General features: G+C 25.0%; 1 protein-coding gene across 1 annotated transcript; it reads left to right on the top strand.

Annotated features, from left to right (window-relative positions):
* Positions 1-1,023: 1,023 nt before the first annotated feature.
* LOC132924103 (ribosome quality control complex subunit NEMF homolog) lies at positions 1,024-22,691 on the top strand. The gene is given in 18 exon segments (XM_060988205.1): positions 1,024-1,226; positions 6,374-6,545; positions 6,984-7,186; positions 7,304-7,452; positions 7,568-7,728; positions 10,864-11,067; positions 12,655-12,944; positions 13,021-13,110; positions 13,178-13,374; positions 14,532-14,712; positions 17,592-17,789; positions 17,856-17,965; positions 18,240-18,393; positions 19,733-19,857; positions 20,293-20,420; positions 21,799-22,142; positions 22,201-22,306; positions 22,308-22,691. Coding segments are annotated over 18 exon segments (2,964 nt in total). The 5' UTR covers positions 1,024-1,170; the 3' UTR covers positions 22,404-22,691.
* Positions 22,692-24,333: the final 1,642 nt, after the last annotated feature.

The raw sequence follows: 24,333 nt of genomic DNA, 5'->3' as shown, positions 1-24,333 counted from the left end.
ATTTTTTTCAATAAAAAATTAAATCAAATTAAATTTGATATTCTACACAAAAAAAAATAAAAAAGTTTATATTACATGTAGTACAAGCGTCTATTAATTTTATGAAAAATAATTAAAAAATATTAATGAGAACACAAATTATTTAATTTGTTAGAAATTCGTGATACATTCAGTATAATATGTACATGTATATCAATATATTATACTCGTATTTTGACCACCAATAAAAAATTATAAAAATAATTACCCAAAAGTTCTGCTTTCAAATCTCGAACAAAAGAATCTTGAGTAAAATGTTCAGAACAAATCACTGAGGTCTTAGGATTCCACTTATCTCCTCGCCGACATTTATGTACCCACTTCTTGCAGATCTCAGGATTCTTTGGGAATCTAAACATAATTTATAATTCTTAGTTTTGTTGTCAACAAAATTAATTACTTACATTTTTTCAGCATACATATTTAATACAATAATCCCATTAGCAAAATTTACTGAAATGCTAACTGCTAACATAATGTTATTAGTAATTACAATTAGGTAGGTACCTGTGAAACGATATGTCAAGTCCTTGATCTTTAATCTTGCTAGAGTAATTTTTACACGTTGCTACGGCACAAGATGACCCGCCGGAATGTTTTTTAGTCTCTGTGGACATGATGTTCTGCAGAAAAAACTATCGTTTTCACTATTGTAAACAAATGATGTCTCCTACGGTCGACGTCACGGAAGAATTTCTCCCACTCCTGTTTTTTGATATATTTTCTGTATGAGGCAATATTCTGTATAATCTATAAACCTTGCTTAGCGGGTATATAATATTATTTTGAACCATAAATTTGAACCATTATTTTAAATACAATACTTCGATCGGTGACCGACACCGAATTACTAATTTCATTTTGGTCGACGCGTTCGCTCATCGGGGAAAATATATAGTAAACCGTGACGACTGACGAGTTTCTGTTATTGATAACGGTCACGATATCTAATCAAGAAACTCTACAATCAACACTATGCATGTACGTAAATAATGGCTTTCATGTGTTAATGAAATGCAACGATATAGTACGCGATTTTAGCGTTGGATTTTTTTACGAAAACGAGAACACGGGCGACTCTCTTAATTTATAAATATTCTTTTTTAATGATTGAACGAAAACAACACAAAAATGAAAACACGATTCTCCACGTTGGACATTATGTGTGTCGTCAACGAAATACAAAAGTGAGTGTTTACATGTTTTGCAATAATTATTTGTAGACTAAAAACCGATATCTACGTATTTATTAAAAAAAATATTTACTTCCCATATTTTATTATCAAAACCAATAGTTTTTAGAATATTATATATTATATTTAATATTTCAAATGAAATTATAATTGTGTCTACTGTACTAAGATTAGTTATTAGTCTTGGGCAGAGGACTTGTAGCTATTTAAAAACACCAAATATGCATTTTAAAAATAAAAACAATAGTACTTTTATTTTATTTAACTGTATTTAATATTTTGAATTAGTTTTATTTGTTCCACATGGTAAAACTTTAAGTATTATATTACTGGCAATTCGATAACACATCAAGCGCTTCTGGGAAAAACGTGCACTCACGGACTATTATAAACCATATTATACAACAAAAATTAAAAATAAATCTATTTTTTGATTGTATTATTTAAAATAAAAATGTCAGTGGAGAGAAAAATTATTAATCTAGTTAAAATATGTCTAAAAAAGTATAAAATTAAAGAAATATGCCCTTTAAAAAAAATAATATGCATTTATATGCAAAATAAAATTTCAAAAATAGCTTTGTGAAAGCATGTACATACAAATTTGTACAAATTACATGTTTGTTTCGTGCTCTGATATTTTTGTGATTGAGCAAAACAAATATGCAAATGCTACAAGTCATCTATTCTAGTCATTACTTATTAGTAGGACTTGTAGGTTGTAGGATATAGATATTTGGTACATGTTTGTTAAAGAAGTAGTTCAAGTGAGTTTTATATTTTACTACCTGTATGCACTTAAATGATAACAAACCAAGTTAGAAATCCATTACAATAATGTGTTTATAAACTAAATGTTTTAAATTTATATTTTGCATATTTCTTCACTTTTTTTGTCAATTATAGCTCATTAAACCTACTAACTTCTATTCATGAATAACAATTAAATATATTTTGTAAATTTGTAATTAACTATTTTTGAAGCTTATAGTTTGAAGGGTTGTAAATTTTGTAATTAATAATTGATATTATAATCAGAACTTTGAGCATTTCAAAATTTAAATAATTTTTTTTAATTAATTGTTAATTTATTAATATGTACATTTCATTTTAGACAATCATCAATATACAACCTAAAAATATAATTGGATTTGTCTTAAAAACAGCTGGGCCATCACTTTTACAGTTTTTGTTATTATGATTACAAGATTCATCATGTCAAATAAATTTTTTAATTTCTGTTTGTGTTATTATTTTTAATTTTAAATTACAAAAATTTTGATTTATCATAATTAATTTGTTGTGAATTATCAAATTAAGTTTTAACTGTATCAAGACCAGTGTTTACAATGCTTTCAATATTATTTTGACAGTCGCTGTTAAATAAAATAACAATGTAATCAGCAAAACAAAATATTTCCCATTATCAATATTTTGATTTAAAGGTTCATTTAAGTAAATATTAAACACTAAACAAGGAACCTAGGACTGTTCTTTGAGGGACTGAATAATTTACAGATAATTAATTACTAATGACTTTTACTCTTTAATACTTATTACTGAGGTATGACTTAAATAAATTTAACTCAGTACCTCTTGTGCCACAATATTCTAACTCTTTTATCAAAATGTTATAATCCACCGAATCAAATGCTTTTCATGATCTAAAAAACACCTAGTACATATTTTTTTTTATCAAATTTATCATAAATGATTTTAGTTTAGTACCTAATAGAGTACATAATTTGTGGATAAATTGTTTCTAAATTCAAATTGATGTTTATTAATAAAACTTTAAGTTTCTTTAAGTCTTATTTTAATACATTTTTCAACTAATTTAGAGATAGTTTATATTAAGGTTATTGGTCTATAATTCAATAAAAATGTATTCAAAATATTAGCTATTTATTTTATGTCAAAAACTATACTCTCATGTTCATTTAAAATTTCATTTATACTTGTATTTTTATTAGCTTTAGTATTAGATGCTAATTTAATACAATCCAAAATTTGCTTTGAATTATTACTAGCTTAGATAATTTTATTACTACAATACAAATTTTTAGATCCTTTAATCAGCTTATTTACAATATTTCTGCATAGTAAAAATAATTTTATGTTAAGTATTAAATGGTTGTTTAATAGTTTGTACTTAGATTTTTTCTCTCATTCTTTTTGAAGTTATTAAGCCAGCAGAAATCTAAGGTTTCAATTTACAGTTGTTGTTATTATTGTAATTTCTATGGGTTTAATTAGATGATAGTTTAATTAAATTATCATTTTTTTATTAAAAATATAAACAGATTGCCTAACATCTTTATGTACAAAATGTGAATACCAACCCTCTATTTTTATTAAAACATTAAGATGTTTATAATATACAATAATACTTTTAGTGTTGAGTTCAGTTTTAGTATTATCATTAAATCTATTTATTTATTTGGGTAATCTACATTAGTACCTATTCAAAATTATGCTTAAGCCATCAGTGAGGTATACTACTTTTAAGGAAGTTTGATTTAACAGGCAAATTTAATATAATATAATATGATACGCTTTTATTGTTACGGTTTATAATATTATATTATATTAGTATACTAGATATCATTTAATTGTAAATTACTATTAGTCGTTATCTTATATTTTCGCGTAGTACACTACTATGTAGTATGTCAGTGGTTTTCTGATAGAGACTCTCAGATTTTCTATATATACAGTGAAACCTGTATATAACGGACAGTCACGGGACCAAAATAATTGTCCGTTATAGACAGGTGTCCGTTGTAGACATGTATTAAATAGGTATAATCTTTATTAATATGTATTATACACATACATTATGAATTTAATTTTAATTATTTATTATATGTACTATTATGTATGTATTTGTATAAATTTATTAATTATTTCTTAAAAAATGATTCTATTGATGTTTGTTTTTTGAACTTCGATTTGGTCATTTCCAACTCGTGATGGATAATTAATTCGCTCACATATGAAAATCCCTTTTCATCGCCTTTATTTAAATAAAATTCTTTCAGACAAATAAGTTGTTCAAGAGCTTCTGAATAATTTGCAAACGTCTTAATCTCAGAATTTTCTAGTTGGTCATCAGCTTGTTGCTTATCATCGGATTCCACGGGATTTAATTCAGTTCGAATGTCATCTAAAATTATAGCTACATCATCTGAGCTACATTCTGTAGACAAATTACTGTCTATTGTGGCAAAATCGTCGTTTCTAGGCAATGGAAGAAGCTCCATTAATTCAATCAACTCATTCCCATTCACTTCATTTTCGATTTCTGGAGGTTCACTGGACGGAAAATCAGCTTTTTTGAAACAATTTGTGATTGTTAATGAAGAAATTTGTGTCCACGCTTTTTTCACCCATGTAATCGCTTTTAAAACATCAATTTATGTATGTATTTTTGTCCGTTATGAAATTGTTGGATTAAATATTAGTGTCCGTGTCCGTAATAGAAGGAGTCCGTTATAGACAGGTCACAATACATTAGAATGCCTATCTTTTTGCCGGGACCTGGTCATTTTGTCCATTAAGAGAGGTGTCTGTTATATACAGGTGTCCGTTAAGTCAGGTTTCACTGTAATTCTAATTTGGTTGATTTCTTACATTAGAGTGCGCTTGGGGGAGGCAGGGGAGATTTGTGTGAGAAGATCCTGTGAGATTTTCCGCTTCCCAAAAATCTTATATTATTCATTAATACCAATAATACCTACCAGTTTTTGGTAATATTTAAATAATAATATGTTCAAATGTTCAATATTGGTATAGTGGTACCATGCTATTTGAAAATAATAAATATCTTAAAATCTACAATTAGTGTGACATCACATAGGTTAGCAATCCTTATTAAAATTTCATTTGGGATCCAAACAAAACAAAATCCATATTTAAAATGTATGAAGAAGTAATAGAAATGTTTAAAACATTAGACCCTAGGTACCGCTAAACAAAGTATATGGAACTTTAATAAAACATACTACCTATAAGCAAGTTGTTCAAATTATGTTTTTTTATTAATTTTTTTTATTATGTATTCTTATTTATTTTTATTATATCTTCTTAATCGTTAAAGATATTATTATTAAAAAGGACTTATTGAAAACTCTCTTGGTAATTTTATGTTTAACCTAACTCTTAACCGTGTAGAACAATACGTCAATACCATGGTTTAATAGAACTATATAGGTACTTGATTTTGTGTGATTATTTTGTTTAAATTATCGTTGCTTCCCTTCAAGATCTTAGCTGGGAATAATCAGTAGGGGGGAGGGTGGTTGGAGTCTAGACCTCCTTAGCTAAAGTATTGCCTACCAACCTGCACACGCTTATGATTTCTTATGTTTTAGCAAGAATAAATATATTATAAAATATTTTTAAAAACAATTGTGTGATGTTTATGCCCCACCCCCCCAGAATCAAACTGTAGATCCACCACTGGCAATAACTTAACAGAAATAATTGCAAAATATACATTTATCAATTAAAAATACTAAGTATTGATAAGTATTATTGTATATTTTTACCGTTATAATTATAAGTTAAGAGAATGCCAGCGTAGTATTTGTTATCTCTCTCTAACCCACGCGCAACATAGCAATTTTTACATTCACAAAAATAACTATAACCATATTAATTTCTCAAATTAGAGTGAAATGAACTATTATAGAATTTAAAGTTAAGAACATTATCTAGGGCATCTCATAAGCGTTTCATTATATTTTTATTTTAAAGCGAGTTATGAGTATTTAAAAATTGTAAATTGTTTATACATCTTAAAAAAATCATAACTAGCTTTAAAATAAAAAATATAATAAAACGCCTATGAGATTCCTTAGATAATGTTCTAAACTTTAAATTGTATAATAGGTCATTTCACTCTAATTTGAGAAATTAATATGGTTATAATCATTTTTGTGAACGTAAAATTTGTTATGTTCCGCGTGGGTTAGAGAGAGATAACAAATACTACGCTGGCATCCTCTTAAACTTTATTAAAATAATATTACAATTAAACAAATTGCTTTAAATTTGTAAATGTAACTGTTATCATTAATATTTAACTATACTTTAATTTTTAATGTAATTTAAATATGAGTGTTTTTTTGTTTTTATAGGTACAAAGGCATGCGATTACAAAGAGTTTATGACATTGATCATAAAACATATTTGTTTAAATTTCAACTTAACAACGAAAAGTGTGTATTATTATTGGAATCTGGTGTTCGATTACATGTCACTAATTATGAATGGACTAAGAATGAAGCTCCTAGTAGTTTTAGTATGAAGGTATATTATTTTAACTATGTCAAGTTTACACCTTATGAATATTTTATTTTCTAATTTCTTATGGTTTGCAATTTGATAAATACAAATATTAAAAATATATTAATAGTCATTAAACAAATAAAATTGAAATATATTTTCAAAATATACTAATATAGTTTTAAAATTATTTAAAGGATATTATTATTTATTATGTTATCATCATAAATAATGATAATCATTAAACAATCATAATTAATTTTTATTACATTATAATAATATGCTATCTACATAATCTTAATGATTATAATTAATATTATTGAATTTGATATAAACTGTGACTTATCTAATAATGACAATAAATACTATGTAAACTATGTACTTATATATTTAATTGTTAATTAAGATTAAGTTTTTATTAAATTCTATTTAAAATAACAATGAATCATTTGTTAAATTTAGTTAAGAAAACACTTGTCTAACAAACGGTTGGAAAAATTAACACAAATGGGATTTGATCGAATTATTGATCTGCAGTTTGGTGTCGGAGATGCGGCATATCATGTTATACTAGAATTATATGATAAAGGCAATATTATTTTAGCAGATAAAGATTATATTATGATAAATATTTTACGTCCACACACTGAGGATGAAAAGCAGAAGTAAAATATTCATTTTATTTTCTTAAATATTTTAAATAATCAATAAAATTCTTGGATGCATTTTATATTAATTAATTATGTAATTTATTTATTTATGTTTTATGTTTTATACTGTAGGTTTTTTGTTAAAGAGGTATACCCAAATAGCAGACCAAAAAATCGACTTAATCCACCAACTGAAGATTTTTTGATTCAAATTCTAAAAACAGCTAAACCTTTGACAAACTTAAAAAAATTTATTTTTTCAAATTTTCCAAATTGTTTAGGTTAGGATTTTAAGATTATTATTATAATCATTTTTATTACTAGTAATATTAGTAATTTATTAAATAACAATTATAATTATTCTATTATAATTTTTTTAATTTTTATATTTTATAGATTATGGTAATTGTTTATTGGAACATATGTTAATAAGTGGTGGTTTTTCAACAAATACCAAAATTGGTGTTGAATTTAATATTGATACAGATATTCAAAAGCTTATGAATTGTTTTTCGATTGCTGAGAAGTTCTTAGATAATATAACTACATTAAAAGAAGTAAGTTAATATTTTATTTGCTGCAAAATATATTTTTGTATAACAATATGCTTTTCTATTTGGATCTTTACTTAAAACCATTATAAAAATAATTACAGTTGTACTGTCTATATTTGATATTACTTGCTTTAAGTTGTTAAATAATTACTTTGAACAAAAATCAATCTCTCATAAGTTATATTGTTACACGCAACATATAGAGGTAAATTGAACATACATTGTAATGAAAAGTGATAAGATTTAAATTCTTTAGAACAGCAGTTCCCAACCTTTTTAGTTTCGCGGACCACTAATTTTGTAAAAAAATATTTGAGGCCACCCATAGCCTATGTACATTTTCATAAAATTATAATGTATAAATGTATAATAAATAATATATATCAGGAGTGGCCAAATTGCGGCTCTTTTCATTGACGTTTGTGGCTCGCGGTCTTATTTACAAAAACCAAAATTTTAATTTTTTTTGCATACATTTATAAAAAAAAAAATGTTTTTATTATTATTATTATTTTATAATTTCATATTTCGTAATTTGATATGTTTATCGGATGTTAGCTCTCTTTATTATTTTTGTGGTATAAAAGTACAGATTATTAGATAATTTGGCTCTTGATAATATAATTGCATTAATATATGTGGCTCGCGTCCATAGTCATGTTGGTCACCTCTGATATATATTATATACATATAATATATATATATATATATGTACATGTATATATAATTATTAGGAATAAAAAATTTAAAAAATTAGAAAAAAAACAATTGTTTATTATAAAAAAAATTAATTCAACTTTATCACAATATAAACAATTTAATGTGATTTTAATAAATTTAAGTAGAAAAAGCACGTTCACATAGATAAGTTGTTGAAAAGCCCATCAAGTTTCTTAGTGCAATTTTAGCGATTGCTGGATAGTCTTTCCGAACATTTAGCCAGAATGGCTTATGAAATAAAATATTATTATGATCAGAAATATAACAAAAAATATAGAATAATATTATTTTAAATATATATAATATTTAATATTATACCTATGGCTCGCGGCCCATGAGTTGGGAACCGCTGCTTTAGAACATTTTAAAATAAGATGATGTTATGTCGTTTAATAGGTCTATATTCTCTTTTTTGAATTTTAGTTTTCACAAATCTGGATCTTAAAGTGAGATTTGATTTAATTAAAGGGATTAAAGATAGTAATTCAGGACAGTTAATTAAACCAGCTAATATCAATAAACTGGCTTCTAAATTCCAAAACTTTAATATTAAACTTTGTAGGTAATGATTTAATTGTTAAATAAACTTTTTTGTTAATAACAACATATGTTTCAATAAATTTTAAGAATTATTCGAGTCTTGAAATGGGTTCTATATTGTTGATCTCTTAACTCTATTTTAAAATTAATTAGATGAAGAAGATTTAATATTGCAAGCACGAGGGATCATAAAATTCCAAAAAATTACAGCTAAACAATTGTATAGGTTCTATTAAATATTACATTTATATGTTCAATCTCTTGTGAAAAAAAACTATACCTAAATAACTTAAGTATTATGTATATTTTTTTATTATTTATTGTATGATGGTTTATAATTGAATTAATTTAATGTAAATGTAATTGACAATCATTTATATATAATTAAGATCATTGTTTAAATATCATACAATGAATTGGTTTATTTATCAACACTGGGATAACACTGTAGAGTAAAATTTTAGAGTTAAATAATTTAAAATTATGTAAGATAACTAAATCACATTGTTTTAAAATATAAATTATGTATCACTATAATATCAATTATGCATTATTACTATTTAGATCTTAATGTAATTTTTACAATTTTATATTAATTAAATTAAAAAATAAAAATTTTTGTTTGTCTGTATAAAATGCAGATATATAATAACATAGTATGCTATCATGCAACTATATTAGAAATTGTTTATAATGACATTCAAGGAACCAAGGAAAATAGGTCATAATAACCAAAATTATAGAAAAAATAATTGTAACTTCAGTACATATAGATAATCTAAATTATTTAATACAATTTTAGACCACAATTTTACAGTCATCCAAGCTTTGAAGTTTGATGTATACAATCTGTAGAGTGTAGACAGTCATTTTTGATGTTTTTAAATCATCGCAGATTACGGTATTTTCCAATTATGATCAGTTTCATTTTTTTACCAGTCATACTTGCTGAAACTAAAACAATCAGACATTTTTTAGATATTTTACTACCTGAACATTTTTCTCTAATGTTCTGTTAAATAGCATTTTGTAAAAAAATCCAGTTTCATCTACATTATAAATTTAGTTATCTGTGTATTCTTCCTGTAAGTTAGGCCATATTCTGTGTTAACCGGATTTGATTCTTCACTTATTGTTGATAACACAATATTATGCCTTGATCTAAATCTTTGAATCCAACCAGTGGAACAATTAAAATATTATGCTTACCGATTATAATAATACCTTCTATAAAGTAGTCATTAAGAGGACACCATACAAATTTTCGTTCAGCAGAATACATTTTGTGATGTTAATTTTAATATTAGAGTAAATTTACCTATTATCAAATTTAAAGGTAAGAATATTATATAGACAATGACATATGCTTTTAATGATGTTATTATTTTAAAGTTAGTTACAGGCTTACAGCTATGTAAAATATTACAACTTTAAAATGTTCATAACTCACTTTAAAATGATAATATCAATAAAATCTTACGTCATTGTCTAGATAATATTCTTACCTTTAAATTTGATAATAAGTAAATTTACTCTAATATTAAAGCTAATATCACAAAATGCATTCTGTTGAACGAAAATTTATTATGATGTACGTTCGTAAGACAGTGACAACTCATGCGGGTATGGCGTCTTCTTAAAGATAAAAGATTTTTCCAATAAAACCAAAAATAACCATCATAAAATCTGTATATTCATTATGTATACATCATAATAATCGATACAAATTAGTACTTACAATATAAGAGTTTTGCTGGGACCTTTAATCTAAGATCATTACACTCAATATGTCATTACAAACGGTGTTTACTGTATGTTGTCAGACTTCTAGGAATATAAAGTTTTATTTTATTTATATCTTAAAAAATTATGTTTTAGGGTTTTATAATTCAAAAAATTGATCGACAATTGTTGCCTGATGGTACCATGAAAGAATTATGTACCAATCAAGAATATCATCCTTTTTTGTTTGCTCAGCATCAAAATTTACCTTCAAAAACTTATGAAAGTTTTAATGAAGCGGTAGATGAATTTTATTCAAATTTAGAAAGCCAAAAATATGATGTTAAGTGTATGCAACAAGTTAGTATATTTAAACAAGTATTTATGTCAATTTAGCAATTATGTATATTTAAAAACGTGGCCAAGTGTGTACCATTTTGCTGTACAGTAGGTATTTTTCCGTTTATTTGAATAGAAAATGGGCTATTTTATCTTATGAGAACTATTGATTGATTTATTTATAACTTAAATTCAGTCAAATATTATCAGAAAAGAACAATGAAAGAATAATTGATAATGAAAATTATAAACAAGTTTGAAATAAATTTACATGTTTATTAATTTATTATACATATAATTTAAAGAAAATCATTTTTGTATTCATTAGAAAATATTTAAAATATTTGTTCTAAAAAATATAAAATACAAACAATATAAATATGGCATAAAATATTAAAGTAACAGTTTGCTGTAGTTAGTACTATCATAATTTTTAATTTGTACACAAAATTTAAAATATTTAAATCATAGTATCTGTTATAAATTAATAAACATAAAAAGTATAGTAAGACAAGTAAACTAAGTTCAATCAAATATCCATCAAAAGCCAAGTAGCATTACCATGTAATTATTTCTTTTCCTTAGTAAATATTTGGTGCATAATGCATATATGTTATTAATACAGTGTCATGTTTCATATTGAATTTTATACTATAGTATACACATCAATATACAAAATAAAATTTAATCCATGAAATCCATTTGATTTGAAACACCCAAATTTCAAACCCTTAAAGTCGTACATACACTGTATGAATAATGAATATGCAAATATATATAATTTTAGTCTTTTCAACTTTCAAACTAGAAATGTACCAATAATAAATAATTTACTATTTTCAAAAAGTTTTACTCATAAGTTTTACTTATCAACCTACATCTAGACAGTAGACATACACAAATATATAAAATGTACAAAAGAAAATGTGTGATACACTCATTCACTAATCAATGCCCAGACCAAACTCTTAGACTTAAAGATTTGAAATTTTTTTAGTATGCATCTCTAATAGTGTAGCGGCGAAGTAAGGTAGGATTTTAAAAAATTCTCATTTTAATGAGAGATTCAAATGGGAAATTTATTTCAGCAAACTAAAATATCAAAATCAACTATTTAAAATTAAACTAAGCCATTCATATTAGTAGAGATACTTACAAAAAATATTGTATTCAATTTACAAATTAAAATAAAAATTTCTAATAAATTTCTAACTACAAATAAAGTTATAAATGTTAGTGATTTTAACAAATTGTGATAACAGTTAAATTTGGTTTTCTATAAAAATTCACTTTTTTTACCAGTTATTTTGAAAGTACCGGGAATCTTAAAAATAAAGTACAAAATAGATCCGGTTTGCAATTTAAAAGTAACTCCAAAGTTAAAAAACAAAATATTTTTTTACTGCTCCAAATGGTGATGACAGACAAAAAAAAATACATTGTAAAATCAATACACTCATATAAATCTAAAATTTTAAAAAACCATCCAATACAATTTTAATATTAGTAAGAGTGATTTGTTTCAAATCATTTTGATACAAAATTCTCCCTTCACATTTTAAAATAATATTTTAATTAATTCCTTATTTAAATAATATTTTTTTAAAGGAAAAAGGAGCAGTAAAAAAATTACAAAATATTGTTAAAGATCATGAAGAACGGCTTAAAAAACTTCAAGATGCACAAGATGAACACAAATTTAAAGCTGAATTAATAACCAATAATTTGGATCTTGTTGATAACACTATACAGTTTGTAAGACAAGCAGTAGCGAAACAACTTCATTGGGATGAAATTTGGGATATGATAAGACAATTAAATTTTGAAGATGATGGATGTACATATGCTATAGTTAATAATTTAAAATTGGGTGTGAATCACATTACACTTCAACTGTTGTAAGTTTTTCCTAAAATAATTTGCATAAATGATTAATATATTTTATTATAATGGTTGTTGTTTTTATTACCTAAGTGATCCTTATAATGAAGAAAACCAGAATGAAGATAAGAGTAAATTAATTGACATAGATTTAGGTCAATCTGCTTTTGGAAATGCTCAAAGGTAAAAAGATAATTAATTATTTATTTTATAATAAATATGTATTTATATTTATTTTTTAATATTATAGGTATTATGGATCCAAAAAACAATCAGCTATTAAAGAAAAAAAAACCATTGATTCCTCAAGCACAGTATTGAAAATGGCTGAAAAAAAAACTAAACAAACTTTGAAAGACATGCAAGTTGTTGCTTCTATAAATAAAGTTCGCAAAACATATTGGTTTGAAAAGTTTTATTGGTTTATATCTTCCGAAAATTATTTGGGTAAAATTTAATATTTATTCTTAGGCCATACTATAGTGATTTAGTTGTTTGATACAATCACCAATAATTAAAAATGTATTATATTGTATTGATTTATACTTTGATAATTCAGTCATTAATAATAGTATAAAGTATGAATAATAATCATTTTATGCTGATTATTGTGTAAACAATAGCAAATATGGAGTCATAATTTTTCTTGCTTAAGTCACTATTATAGTTGTGAACACATTTACATTAAAAAAAAATCACTTACAATTCTTGAATCTAGGACATATTTATTATAGGTAGTTTATTTTTTATTTTCATTCATATTTTATACTAATGCATAGTATATATTATTTAACAGATATTTAATACAATAATTATTCAACATACTTTCTATGCTTAATAATTATTATTGAAATTTATATTGAAATAATTCAATATTTTATCGACCAATTAATTGTATGTAACAGTGCAGATTCTATTTAACAAAGTGTTTGTTTTAAAATTGAAAAATGTTTCAATGTTTAATTATATATTTTATTCATACCATTTTCTTAAATGGCTCATTATGTCGTGTCAAACCATTTATGTGTGTTTGCTAAACTATAAACTAATATAATTTAAACATTTGATTAATTATATTATATAAATTTTTAAAACATGCTAAATTGTCTACCATTATAATATGAAGCTACATAACTGTATATAGTATATTTGTTTATTATACTATGCAGTTTATGATAAAAAATATTAGCTAATAAGTACTTTAAAAATTTCATATTTCAATAATTCATTTCTTCACCTTAGCACTTATTTTTTTGTTCCTATTCTCTGTTTGTCAGGAACTTCTTAATGCCAATGGCATAAATTGATATATTGTGTCTTGACATATTGTATCTATTTTTCCAAAGTTGTTTCAACATTTATTAAAGTGCTATACAATTTTTGAACTAACTCTAACTTAACTTTATTGCACACACTTACAATTAACATCTTATGTGTACTGGATTGTTAAATTTCACAAATACTTAGATTATGACTATTATTTTATATTTTATTAATATTATATAAATTAAATATTTAAAATGTTGTATGGAATGTAGAACACAAAAATATAGGCTGCATATTGTAAAATATAAATTATCATAATTTTAATTTTTAATTTTTAGTTATTGCTGGACGTGATGCTCATCAAAATGAAGTTATTGTAAAACGGTACATGAAATCATCAGATGTTTATGTACATGCTGGATTTAGTGGAGCTACAACTGTTATAATTAAAAATCCAACAAATCAAATTGTCCCCCCTGCTACACTTAATGAAGCAGCTGTTATGGCAATTTCATACAGGTAATTAAATACTTTTCAAAATAACTAAAAGCCACAATTTTATAGAACTGTTAATATATTTATGCAGAATGTAGTAAAATTTGTGTACATATTAAATACTTTTATGTAACACAAAAGTTAGTAAGTTTAATAATTTAAAATGTTAAGTTAGTATTATAATGTATAAAAATATAATATATTCTTATTCTTTTGTCAAAACAAAAAAAATTAACAAAAATTCACCAAAGATTTAATAACTATTATCAAATATTAAAAAATTAGGATCCCCTAATGACTAAACAGTCCAATTTTTTCTGTTTTATTGGATAAAAATAGACTATTTTATTCAATGAAAATTATATAAAAAAAAACAAATTATATTGGTTTTTTTTTAATCTAATTTCTTTTTTCTATTTATAACTTCATTTCAATCTTAGTATGAAATCAGAAATTCAAGAAAAAATACTAACAGTAAAGAAAATTTTAAACAAATATAAAAACAAGTTTAAAATTAATATTTTTTAGTTAAAAACTAATTTTTATTTAGTATTTTAGCTATTTGATCCACATTAGAGATATACTAATAATATTAATGATTTACTATTTTCATAAATTTCTACTTGTAGGTTTTACTTATAAATTATTATCAACCTAAATCTATTTGTAAAGAAAGATTTGCAATACACTTATGCCGGGTTACATGAACGTTCGTTAAACAATCTTTAAACGTTCAATAGTTTTATTGGGCTGTTAAAATATAGGTTACCAGCTCATTATTAACTAATGGGCTGATTCGGAAATTTTAATCATTCGATAATCCTATTAATCCTACAGTTATCATTTGTACGTATTAGTAGTACATCGCAATATCGCATAGATTATTAACTAATAAGAATATTACTCTGCTTTATAGTACTTTTTCTGTGATGAGCTTAAATTTCTACACAAATCTTGGTATCATGTTTAATACTGATATATTTTTATTGTACAATTTGTGCAACCCAAATATGTCTGTAAAAATATTTAATGGTTCGATAATACTATTCATTAAATTAATTTAAAGTTCGGTTTCATTCAACCCAGCATTACTCACTCATCCATCCATATCAAATCAATGAATTTAAAGATTTAAAATATGTGTAGTATAAATCTTTAATGATTTAGTAGTGAAATAAGAAAGGATTTTAAAGGTAAACTTTCTTATAGATTTTGTTTTGACTAACGGACATTTAATATAAGTTAAAGAAAATAAAATAGTCATTACAATTAGATATAATTTTAGACCTGTATTTAAATTTGGTCGAAACCACCCAAATGTAAATGTTAAAAATATATGTAGTTTATATGGGATGAAGTTTAAGAGGACGTAGTACCTGCATGTATTGTCTTTGTCTTACACACGTGCAACATGGCAAATTTTTGTTCATCAGTTTCAATAGTGTGCTGTCAGTTTTGATATTAGAGTGAATAGTCCTAATTCCTAATATACAATTTTAAGGTAAGACTATTATCTAGAGCCCTATGTAACCTTTTATTGATATTATTATTTTTAAGTAAGTTATAATCATTTTAAAATGCATAGTTTCAAAAAGATCTTAACCTACTTAAAAATAATAATATTAATAAAAAGCCATGTGTGGCTCTAGATAATAGTCTTACCTTAAAATTGTTTAATAGGTCAATTCACTCTAATATAAAAACTAACAGCACACTATTGAAACTGATGAACGAAAATTTGCCATATTGCATGTGTGTAAGACGAAGACAACACATACGTGTACTACGTTATCTTAAGACAAGGCAGATCCACTAAATTTTTAATTTATCATTGTAAAACCCTTGGAAGATTAGTTATAATTAATAAAAATATCTTCTACATAATATATCAAAGTCCTTAAATGGATGACCCTTTTACAAAACTACAATCTATTAAAATTCACTGTTATTATTAATGATTCATGGACAGATCCCCGTAATACATTTCCCCGTTACACTTTCCCCGTCCAGCGATTTTCCCCGTTAGACATTTCTCCGTCAAAAGAAGGATATATATGTTACGCCGAATTCATGAAATCAATAACGTTGTCGCCGAATACGTGAAATCGGCAATTTGGCTACCAATTCACGAAATCGGCAAATTTTGTTTGCCGATTTCATGAATTAAGCAGACTTTTTTCTATCGATTGCATGAATTCGGTAACATATTATTATGACATAATTACAAATAGTGGATTATAAATAAACAATAATTGCACGCGTGCTGATCGCATTACCACCGCATGAACGTAATCTCAATGAATATTTAATTGGAATTGCTCATAATTTACAAATATAAGGTATTAATTTTTATTATAATTATTGCTCAAAATTTTTATTATTATTTATATATTTTTTATTATTATTATTAAACAACATTTTACAAATTATTTTATGTGTCTGTAATAACGTTACACCAGTAGCATTAATTTTTATTATAATAATTGCTCAAAATTTTTATTATTATTATTTAACAACATTTTACAAATTACGGGGACGGGGAAATGTCGCACGGGAAAACGTATTAGACGGGAAAATGTCTTACGGGGAAATGTTTGACGGTGAAATGGGGACGGGGAAATGACCCGTTACCTTATTAATATTGATTTAATGATCAATTAATATTACTTGTTTTTTATTAATTGTTATTCCTATGATTATAAGCTTGTTAAATCTTTGCTTAACTAAAAAGTTAATATGATTTTTGATTTTGTCTATATTAAAAATCATTCATTGAAATAATTTATACATTATATTTCGTTTATTTTTTATGAGTATTTTGTAATTTCTTTTCATTTATTAGTTAATAATAAATCATGCTCAAAATAAATTAACATATAACATATGCTTTTTGAAAATTATAGTGTTTCTTGGTCCATGAAAATTAATTTACAAAATGCATTTTGGGTAAAACCTGAACAAGTATCCAAAACTGCGCCCACTGGAGAATATTTGACTACTGGCAGTTTTATGATACGTGGTAAAAAAAACTATTTACCAGCAACTCATCTTATATTAGGCATAAGCTTTCTGTTTAAATTAGAAGATAGTTCAGTACCTAGGTAAATATTAAAAATATACTTAAATGATGTAAATACAATTATAATTATGAATAAATGTGTGTTTAGACATGCAAATGAACGTAAAGTTAAGGGTATCGAATATGAAGGCTTGGATAACATCGCAGAAAATAATGATGAATTTGAAAATATACCAAGTGAAAATGAAAGTGATGAAGGTACTACTTATTACAACATTTATAATACAGTAAATTACCGTTACAACGAATACCAATACAACAAAAAATCCTGTTATAATGAAAGTCATAGAAGTCCCCTTCCGAAAAGCAGGGCTTATAAAGAGTCTATTCGAATTTTCGTTACAATGAAAAAAAAATTTGGTCCCCTGGAGTTCGTTGTAACGGAATTTTACTGTATTAAAATTAATTAATTAATTATTTATCATATTATATTCAATTACATTCTTAATAAGTACTTATTTGATTATTATAGATCTAGAGAAAAATATTGAATCGGAAAACAAAGAAACCCCATACATAGTTAACGATGATGATCAAAATGCAGAAGTTAAAACAAATAATAAACATGAAGAAAAAGATGAAGATGATGAAGAAGAATTAAAATCTAATAATGCTACATCAAAAAAGTAATGACATAATTTTTTTTATTATTATATTATTAAATAGTATAACTACAGCCAATTACAATCATACATTTAATTTCTACAATAAGTAATTTTTATATTAGATAATAGTGGGGAATTACAGGGTAGGGAAGTACTCAGTGGTACTTCGACATATCAAATAAGCAGAACACTAGGCCAAGTCCATTTTAATTTTCTTTGAGGATTGTTAAAAATTACACGGGAAGTAAGTCAATTTATTTGTGGATTTTTATAGTAAAAAGAGAAAAGCTTTGAATAGAATGAGAGAAAGTAGAATTTAGTCAATTGAGATAGTGTTGGGTTTTTAGATTGTTATGAAGATAAGTGTTTTTAATTTATTATGGGTAAAGACGATTTAACAGAAGTATATGGACTGAAAAACTTGGTTAGTACTTAGTTCTAAGATTTGAAGGTTTAGCGGAGCCTCATATCTGGATACCTTATGGTTTTATAATAGTTTTGTAAATTAACAATTATTTACTGATGTCATATTTGGAACAGAGAAATAGGCGGAACAAATATAGTCACGAATTTATGGATTTCCTTTTGTTTTAAAGAATTTTAGCCCAGGTTAGTCGTTTGTCAAATGTTAAATCCGAGTATTTAATTTTGTTATTATTAAATGAGACTGGAGGGCAGTCATTTGGTCATAATGAAAAGGTAATATCAGAAGATTTTGAGTCATTTATTTTTATTTTCCATCTTTTAGACATTTTTTGTTTAGTAACATATCAGACTTACCAGTTTTGGGGTTCTTATTTGCGGCCAGAGTTACTGTGACGTTAGCATAGGTTCCTTGTGTTATGTGGAAAGATTTCTAGATGTCCTATGCAAAGACAGAGTAAAGAAAAAGCGTTTCCTTGAAAGACGCCAGAAAGTATAGGAAAGTTTTCAGAATAGCTATAGTTCACTCTAAATGAAAACGTTTAATTTTCAAAGTAGGATTTTATGATAAGGTAACATAGAGCAGGTAAACATTTTTTTAAGTTTGTAAAGGAGACCATTATGCCACACTATCAAAAGTCAAATTGTGTCAAATAGGACAGCTGTGCAGTAACACTTGGATTCCATACTAGAGGATATTAAATCAATACAACGAAGAAGCCAGTGAGTGGTAGAGTGTTGGATTTAAAACAAAATTTTCGATTAGGAATTATGTTGGATTTATCTAACAGTGTTAGTAATTTTTTAAGAAGAATTTTTCCAAACATTTTTGAATAGGTGGAGAGGTGACTGATTGGTCTATATGAGGTGGGATGTTTAGGTGATCAGGCTTAGAGATAAAAATTATATTTTTTAAATTTATGGTTTTATTTATCAGTGTTATAGATATGACAAGTATTCCAAATTGTAATAATACATGTGAATCTGTCGAAAAATTGAATTCTGTGTCTTCAGATAGTGATGATGATAATGATGACGAGCTAAATGAAGTCAATGATTTAGGTAAGACTTTGTGAAAAGTAAAAAACTAATTTGAACTAATTATTCAAATATAACAGTGTAGTGTAGATAATGCACAATGTGTTAAATGTTAATACTATCAGTGAATTAAAAAAAATATTTGCACTAATTTATTTTAGATTCCAGTTCTGTTGTTTCAAAATTCAATATTATTTTAAATAAATACATATTAGATATAAAAAAAACAAATTACTTTAAACAATATTATACATTTAGACTTATACATTAGTTTTATTTTTTAACATAATTTAATTATCAGCCATCTTTGCTCCACCAAATTAAAATTAGTGTGGATAATTGACTGTCTACCATTAATTCTGTTAATTTAAACAATTTTGATTTTTATAGTTTTATAAAAATTAAGTAAAATATAATGTTCTATTACATATTAATAGTTGATAAATATATAATTTACAGAAAAAAAAAATGAAACAGTGAAGCCTTTAATTTTGAAACGTGGTCAACGAGGAAAGTTAAAGAGAATCAAAGAGAAATACAAAGATCAAGATGAAGATGAAAGAGAAATGAGAATTAAATTATTACATGTAATAAATATTAAACACAATATTACTATAAATATACTAAAAGTTTCTAAGTTATGAAAAAATATCAATCCAAGATAGTAGGATTTAGGTTTGCTAATAGGTGAATGTTGCACAATTGCCTTTAAAGTAAAATCCTAGTTTATTTCATTGTTTATTAGCCTTTAGTCTTATTTAAAGAGATCTTATGCTTACTATAAACTAAGAAAACTAATAATTAATAACTATTTTATAAGGCACTTAGAAGTAATTGATGAGACTAAAATTTATTTTTATGTCTTAAGTATATGTTTAACAATTTACATATTTTATTTTTTGATTTAACAATTTTTGAAATTAAACTTATGTTATGGTAACTCTATCACGTATAACTTACTCAAATTGACATGTTGGGAAATAGGAGTGTAACGATAAGTGAAATTTTCAAGATTGGGCCTGTTAGATACAGTAAAAGTACTTAATGTGGCATGGAAATAAGGAGAATATTATATAAATGCTTCACTCCTCACATCGAAACCCAACATTAGAGTGAGTATAGGGTGTTCCGATATTCGTTATGCTCTTATTCTCAAACAAGCGTGAAGACACGCTACAGTATTTAATTTCTGTTATGCTTTAATGTAATTCATACTCGCTTTTTTTGATCTAATGTGTGGTTATGTTTATGTGTTAAGTTTCATAGACAGTAGTAAAAATAAATCAAAACAAATTTGGCAACTTGCCGTGCTATCAAGTGTGAAGTGCACTTTGTTATTGAGTAGATTAATTGTAATTATTGTAATTAATGTATTTGAAGTAAATGATATATTGCATATAATGAAAAATGATTCTTATTAGAGATAGTATATCAGCATATATTATTATTTATATTTTATATTAGTATTGTTATACGGTAGATTGAACTAATTTTCTACAAAAAAAATCTATTATTATAGTTTAATATGATTATGTTATTATTAAATATTACTTCATATGATTATATAAAAATATAAATTAAACACAGTAACAAAAATTTTCAAGTTTTTATAAATAATACTTTTTTAAATTACAAAAAAATAACTAAAATCATTATTTATTGTTTAAAGGTCATATTTTAAGTGAGAATCAAACTAGCCTCTTTTTAAATAGTAAATATAACACAACTGATTGTGCCAAATTATAGCTTACATATCCAAGTATAGTTGTTTTATTTAGATTGGTAATTGATGTTGGCTAGCCTATATATTATTTTCTATTCTTTTATCTGTAAAGTTACCTTTCTAACCCGCATGACATTTTATATTATTAGTAATTTAAAAATTAGTTTTTTATTTTCTTAAATAAAAAATTATTGTAATATTTAACTATAAAACAATAATACAAACATGTTTTTTTATTCTAGTCATCAATGAACGAAGACAAAAAACTTAAAAGAGCCAAAAAAAAAGATAAGAAAAATAAAAAAACATTGGACAAAAATAAGGCTACAGGAAATAAACAAATATTTATTAAACCTTTGCCTATGCTTCTAGAAGCACCAAATGATACAATTCAATTTGAAGTTCAAAAGGAACCAATAAAAAAATCTGAGGATAATGAAAACTCAGAAGATGATGAAACAGATAAACCAACAGATCTAACTGAGACCCAAATGTTGGATTCATTAACTGGTATACCATACGCTGAAGATGAGTTACTATTTGCTGTACCAGTAGTAGCACCGTACACTGCTCTCACAAATTATAAGTAATTAATTTTATTGTAAATGTTTTGAAATTAAACTAAATCGGTATTTTCTTATTAGATACAAGTTAAAATTAACACCAGGAAACACAAAAAGAGGTAAAGCATCAAAAACATGTTTGAATCTTTTTTTAAAAGATAAGACATCAACAACTAGAGAAAAAAAACTTAATGAAGAGCGTTAATGTACAGGATATTGCTAGAAATATACCAAACGGTGTTAAATTGTCTGCTCCGTCACTTAGCAAAGTGCTTAATAAATAGGCAAATAATTAGCATTGTACATATTTAATTATTTCACAATTGAAACTTAACTAATTATCTGTATATTAGTATATCAACTTTTGTATTCAACTATTCCATCTTAAATCTATACTTCATGTCTAAATATTAAAGTAAGTTTGTTGTTTATTTAGAAGTATTGTGTATAATATATCATGCTTATTTCTGAATATCATTAAATTATTTTTCAACTATAATAAATTCAATTTCAAACAAACTATGAAATTTGTACTTTAACTTGGTAAAAAATAAAAATGTATAACAAATTAATTCTTTTCATTTAAGTTAACTGTATATTACCTATTTATTAATTTATATAAGTATAAAACAACAAAGTATAAAAAATACATGTACGTATATGTTCAACTCAAGGGTAAATGTTGGATGAAACCTTAATAAAAAACACCTTATTTTTGGTAACATGTAGGTGGTTCCAGATTTTTATGGCTAAGAAAGCAGATAGATTTTTTAGTACAAAACTCTTCTTATGGTATGTTAAAACAAAAAACTTACAAAATGATTATATTGGATAGTCATGTCTAGACCTCAATAGCAAATATATAATATTAGTCACATATAATTTTGTGACTAGCAAATAATTTAACTCAACTAAAACACATAGAGTAACAATGTTTACAAATTTAGGGATGATGAAAATTTGTCGAACCTTTTGAATTTCCAAATCATTTGAAGGAAAATATAAAAACTCTGGTCGAAGTTCTGCTAATGCTTCTGAAACAACCTTAATTATTTTTCTAGCAGTTTTTTTGTGTATACCAGCGAAATCACCACAAGCAGCTATAAATGATCCAGTTTCATAGTACCGTAATGTCATTAATAGTTTTTGACCTGGTATTACTGCATTATTTCTAAAAATTAATTAATTAATAACAGTATAAAAATATTAGGGATCGAAACTAATTTAACCAGTTTTTTAAAAAAAAAAACCTTATTTTTTCATTCATTAACACCATAGGCGTAAGCAAAAGCTTTAAAAACCGTTAAATGTTGAAACGGTTTCGACAAAGGTGGGCAAGTTAGTGAAAATAATTAACTGTGGCTAGTTAAGTTAATTCAATTAAATTGTCTTCAGTTAAAAATTAAAAATTATCAAAAAAATTAATTTAACTTGATAAGTTTAAAGTTAAGTTAGTAAATAAAATTAACTCTACTCAGTTAAAAAAAATTTAATTTTTTCATAAATTTTAAAAATAAATAATTTAAGTTAAACTGTAAAATAAATAATACAATTGTTAAACTGCAAAATAAATAATACAATTATTATACAAAAATAGTGTAATGATAAAAATCGAAAGGATTAGTTTTGTCTAAATTAAAATTAACTTGATAATGATAATTAACTATAAAAATTTAGGTAAACAGTAACAATTTTTACTGAATAAGTAATTAAGTTAAAAATAAAAATGATTAAGTAGTTAAGTTAATGCCCACCTTTGGGCTTCGATTCTTGAAAGATATACTAACCTATCAGTAGGTGATGCAATCTTTGGCTCTATGACATCGAGTATAAACTCCACAGTAGTTTTGGTCAAACGAAATCTTTGCAAAAACTCGTTATCCCTCCAAACCTGAAAATGATCCGGTCGATCACGAATAGTTTTTGCCTGTCGAGGGAAACCTACTATACAAGCAAGTTCAAATAAACTGCTATCTGAATCACTATCACGACTTCATCATAACCCAAAACATCCATGACAGTGAACAAATAAAATACAAATTTATAATTTTATAAGATATAAAATAAAAATATTCAAAATTTCAAATGAGTAAACAGTGAATACAAAATATAGAATACAAATTTTATTATCAAATTGATAACATAAAATTATTGAAAAAAAAAAGTAAACAAAAACTCAATCGCCAATCAAAAGCTTTAAAGGACTGTAGTATT

This window comes from Rhopalosiphum padi, chromosome 3 (assembly GCF_020882245.1).
Source record: "Rhopalosiphum padi isolate XX-2018 chromosome 3, ASM2088224v1, whole genome shotgun sequence".
Taxonomy (NCBI): domain Eukaryota; kingdom Metazoa; phylum Arthropoda; class Insecta; order Hemiptera; family Aphididae; genus Rhopalosiphum; species Rhopalosiphum padi.
Note: the sequence above shows the minus strand (reverse complement) of the source record. Positions and strands in the feature narration are given on the sequence as shown.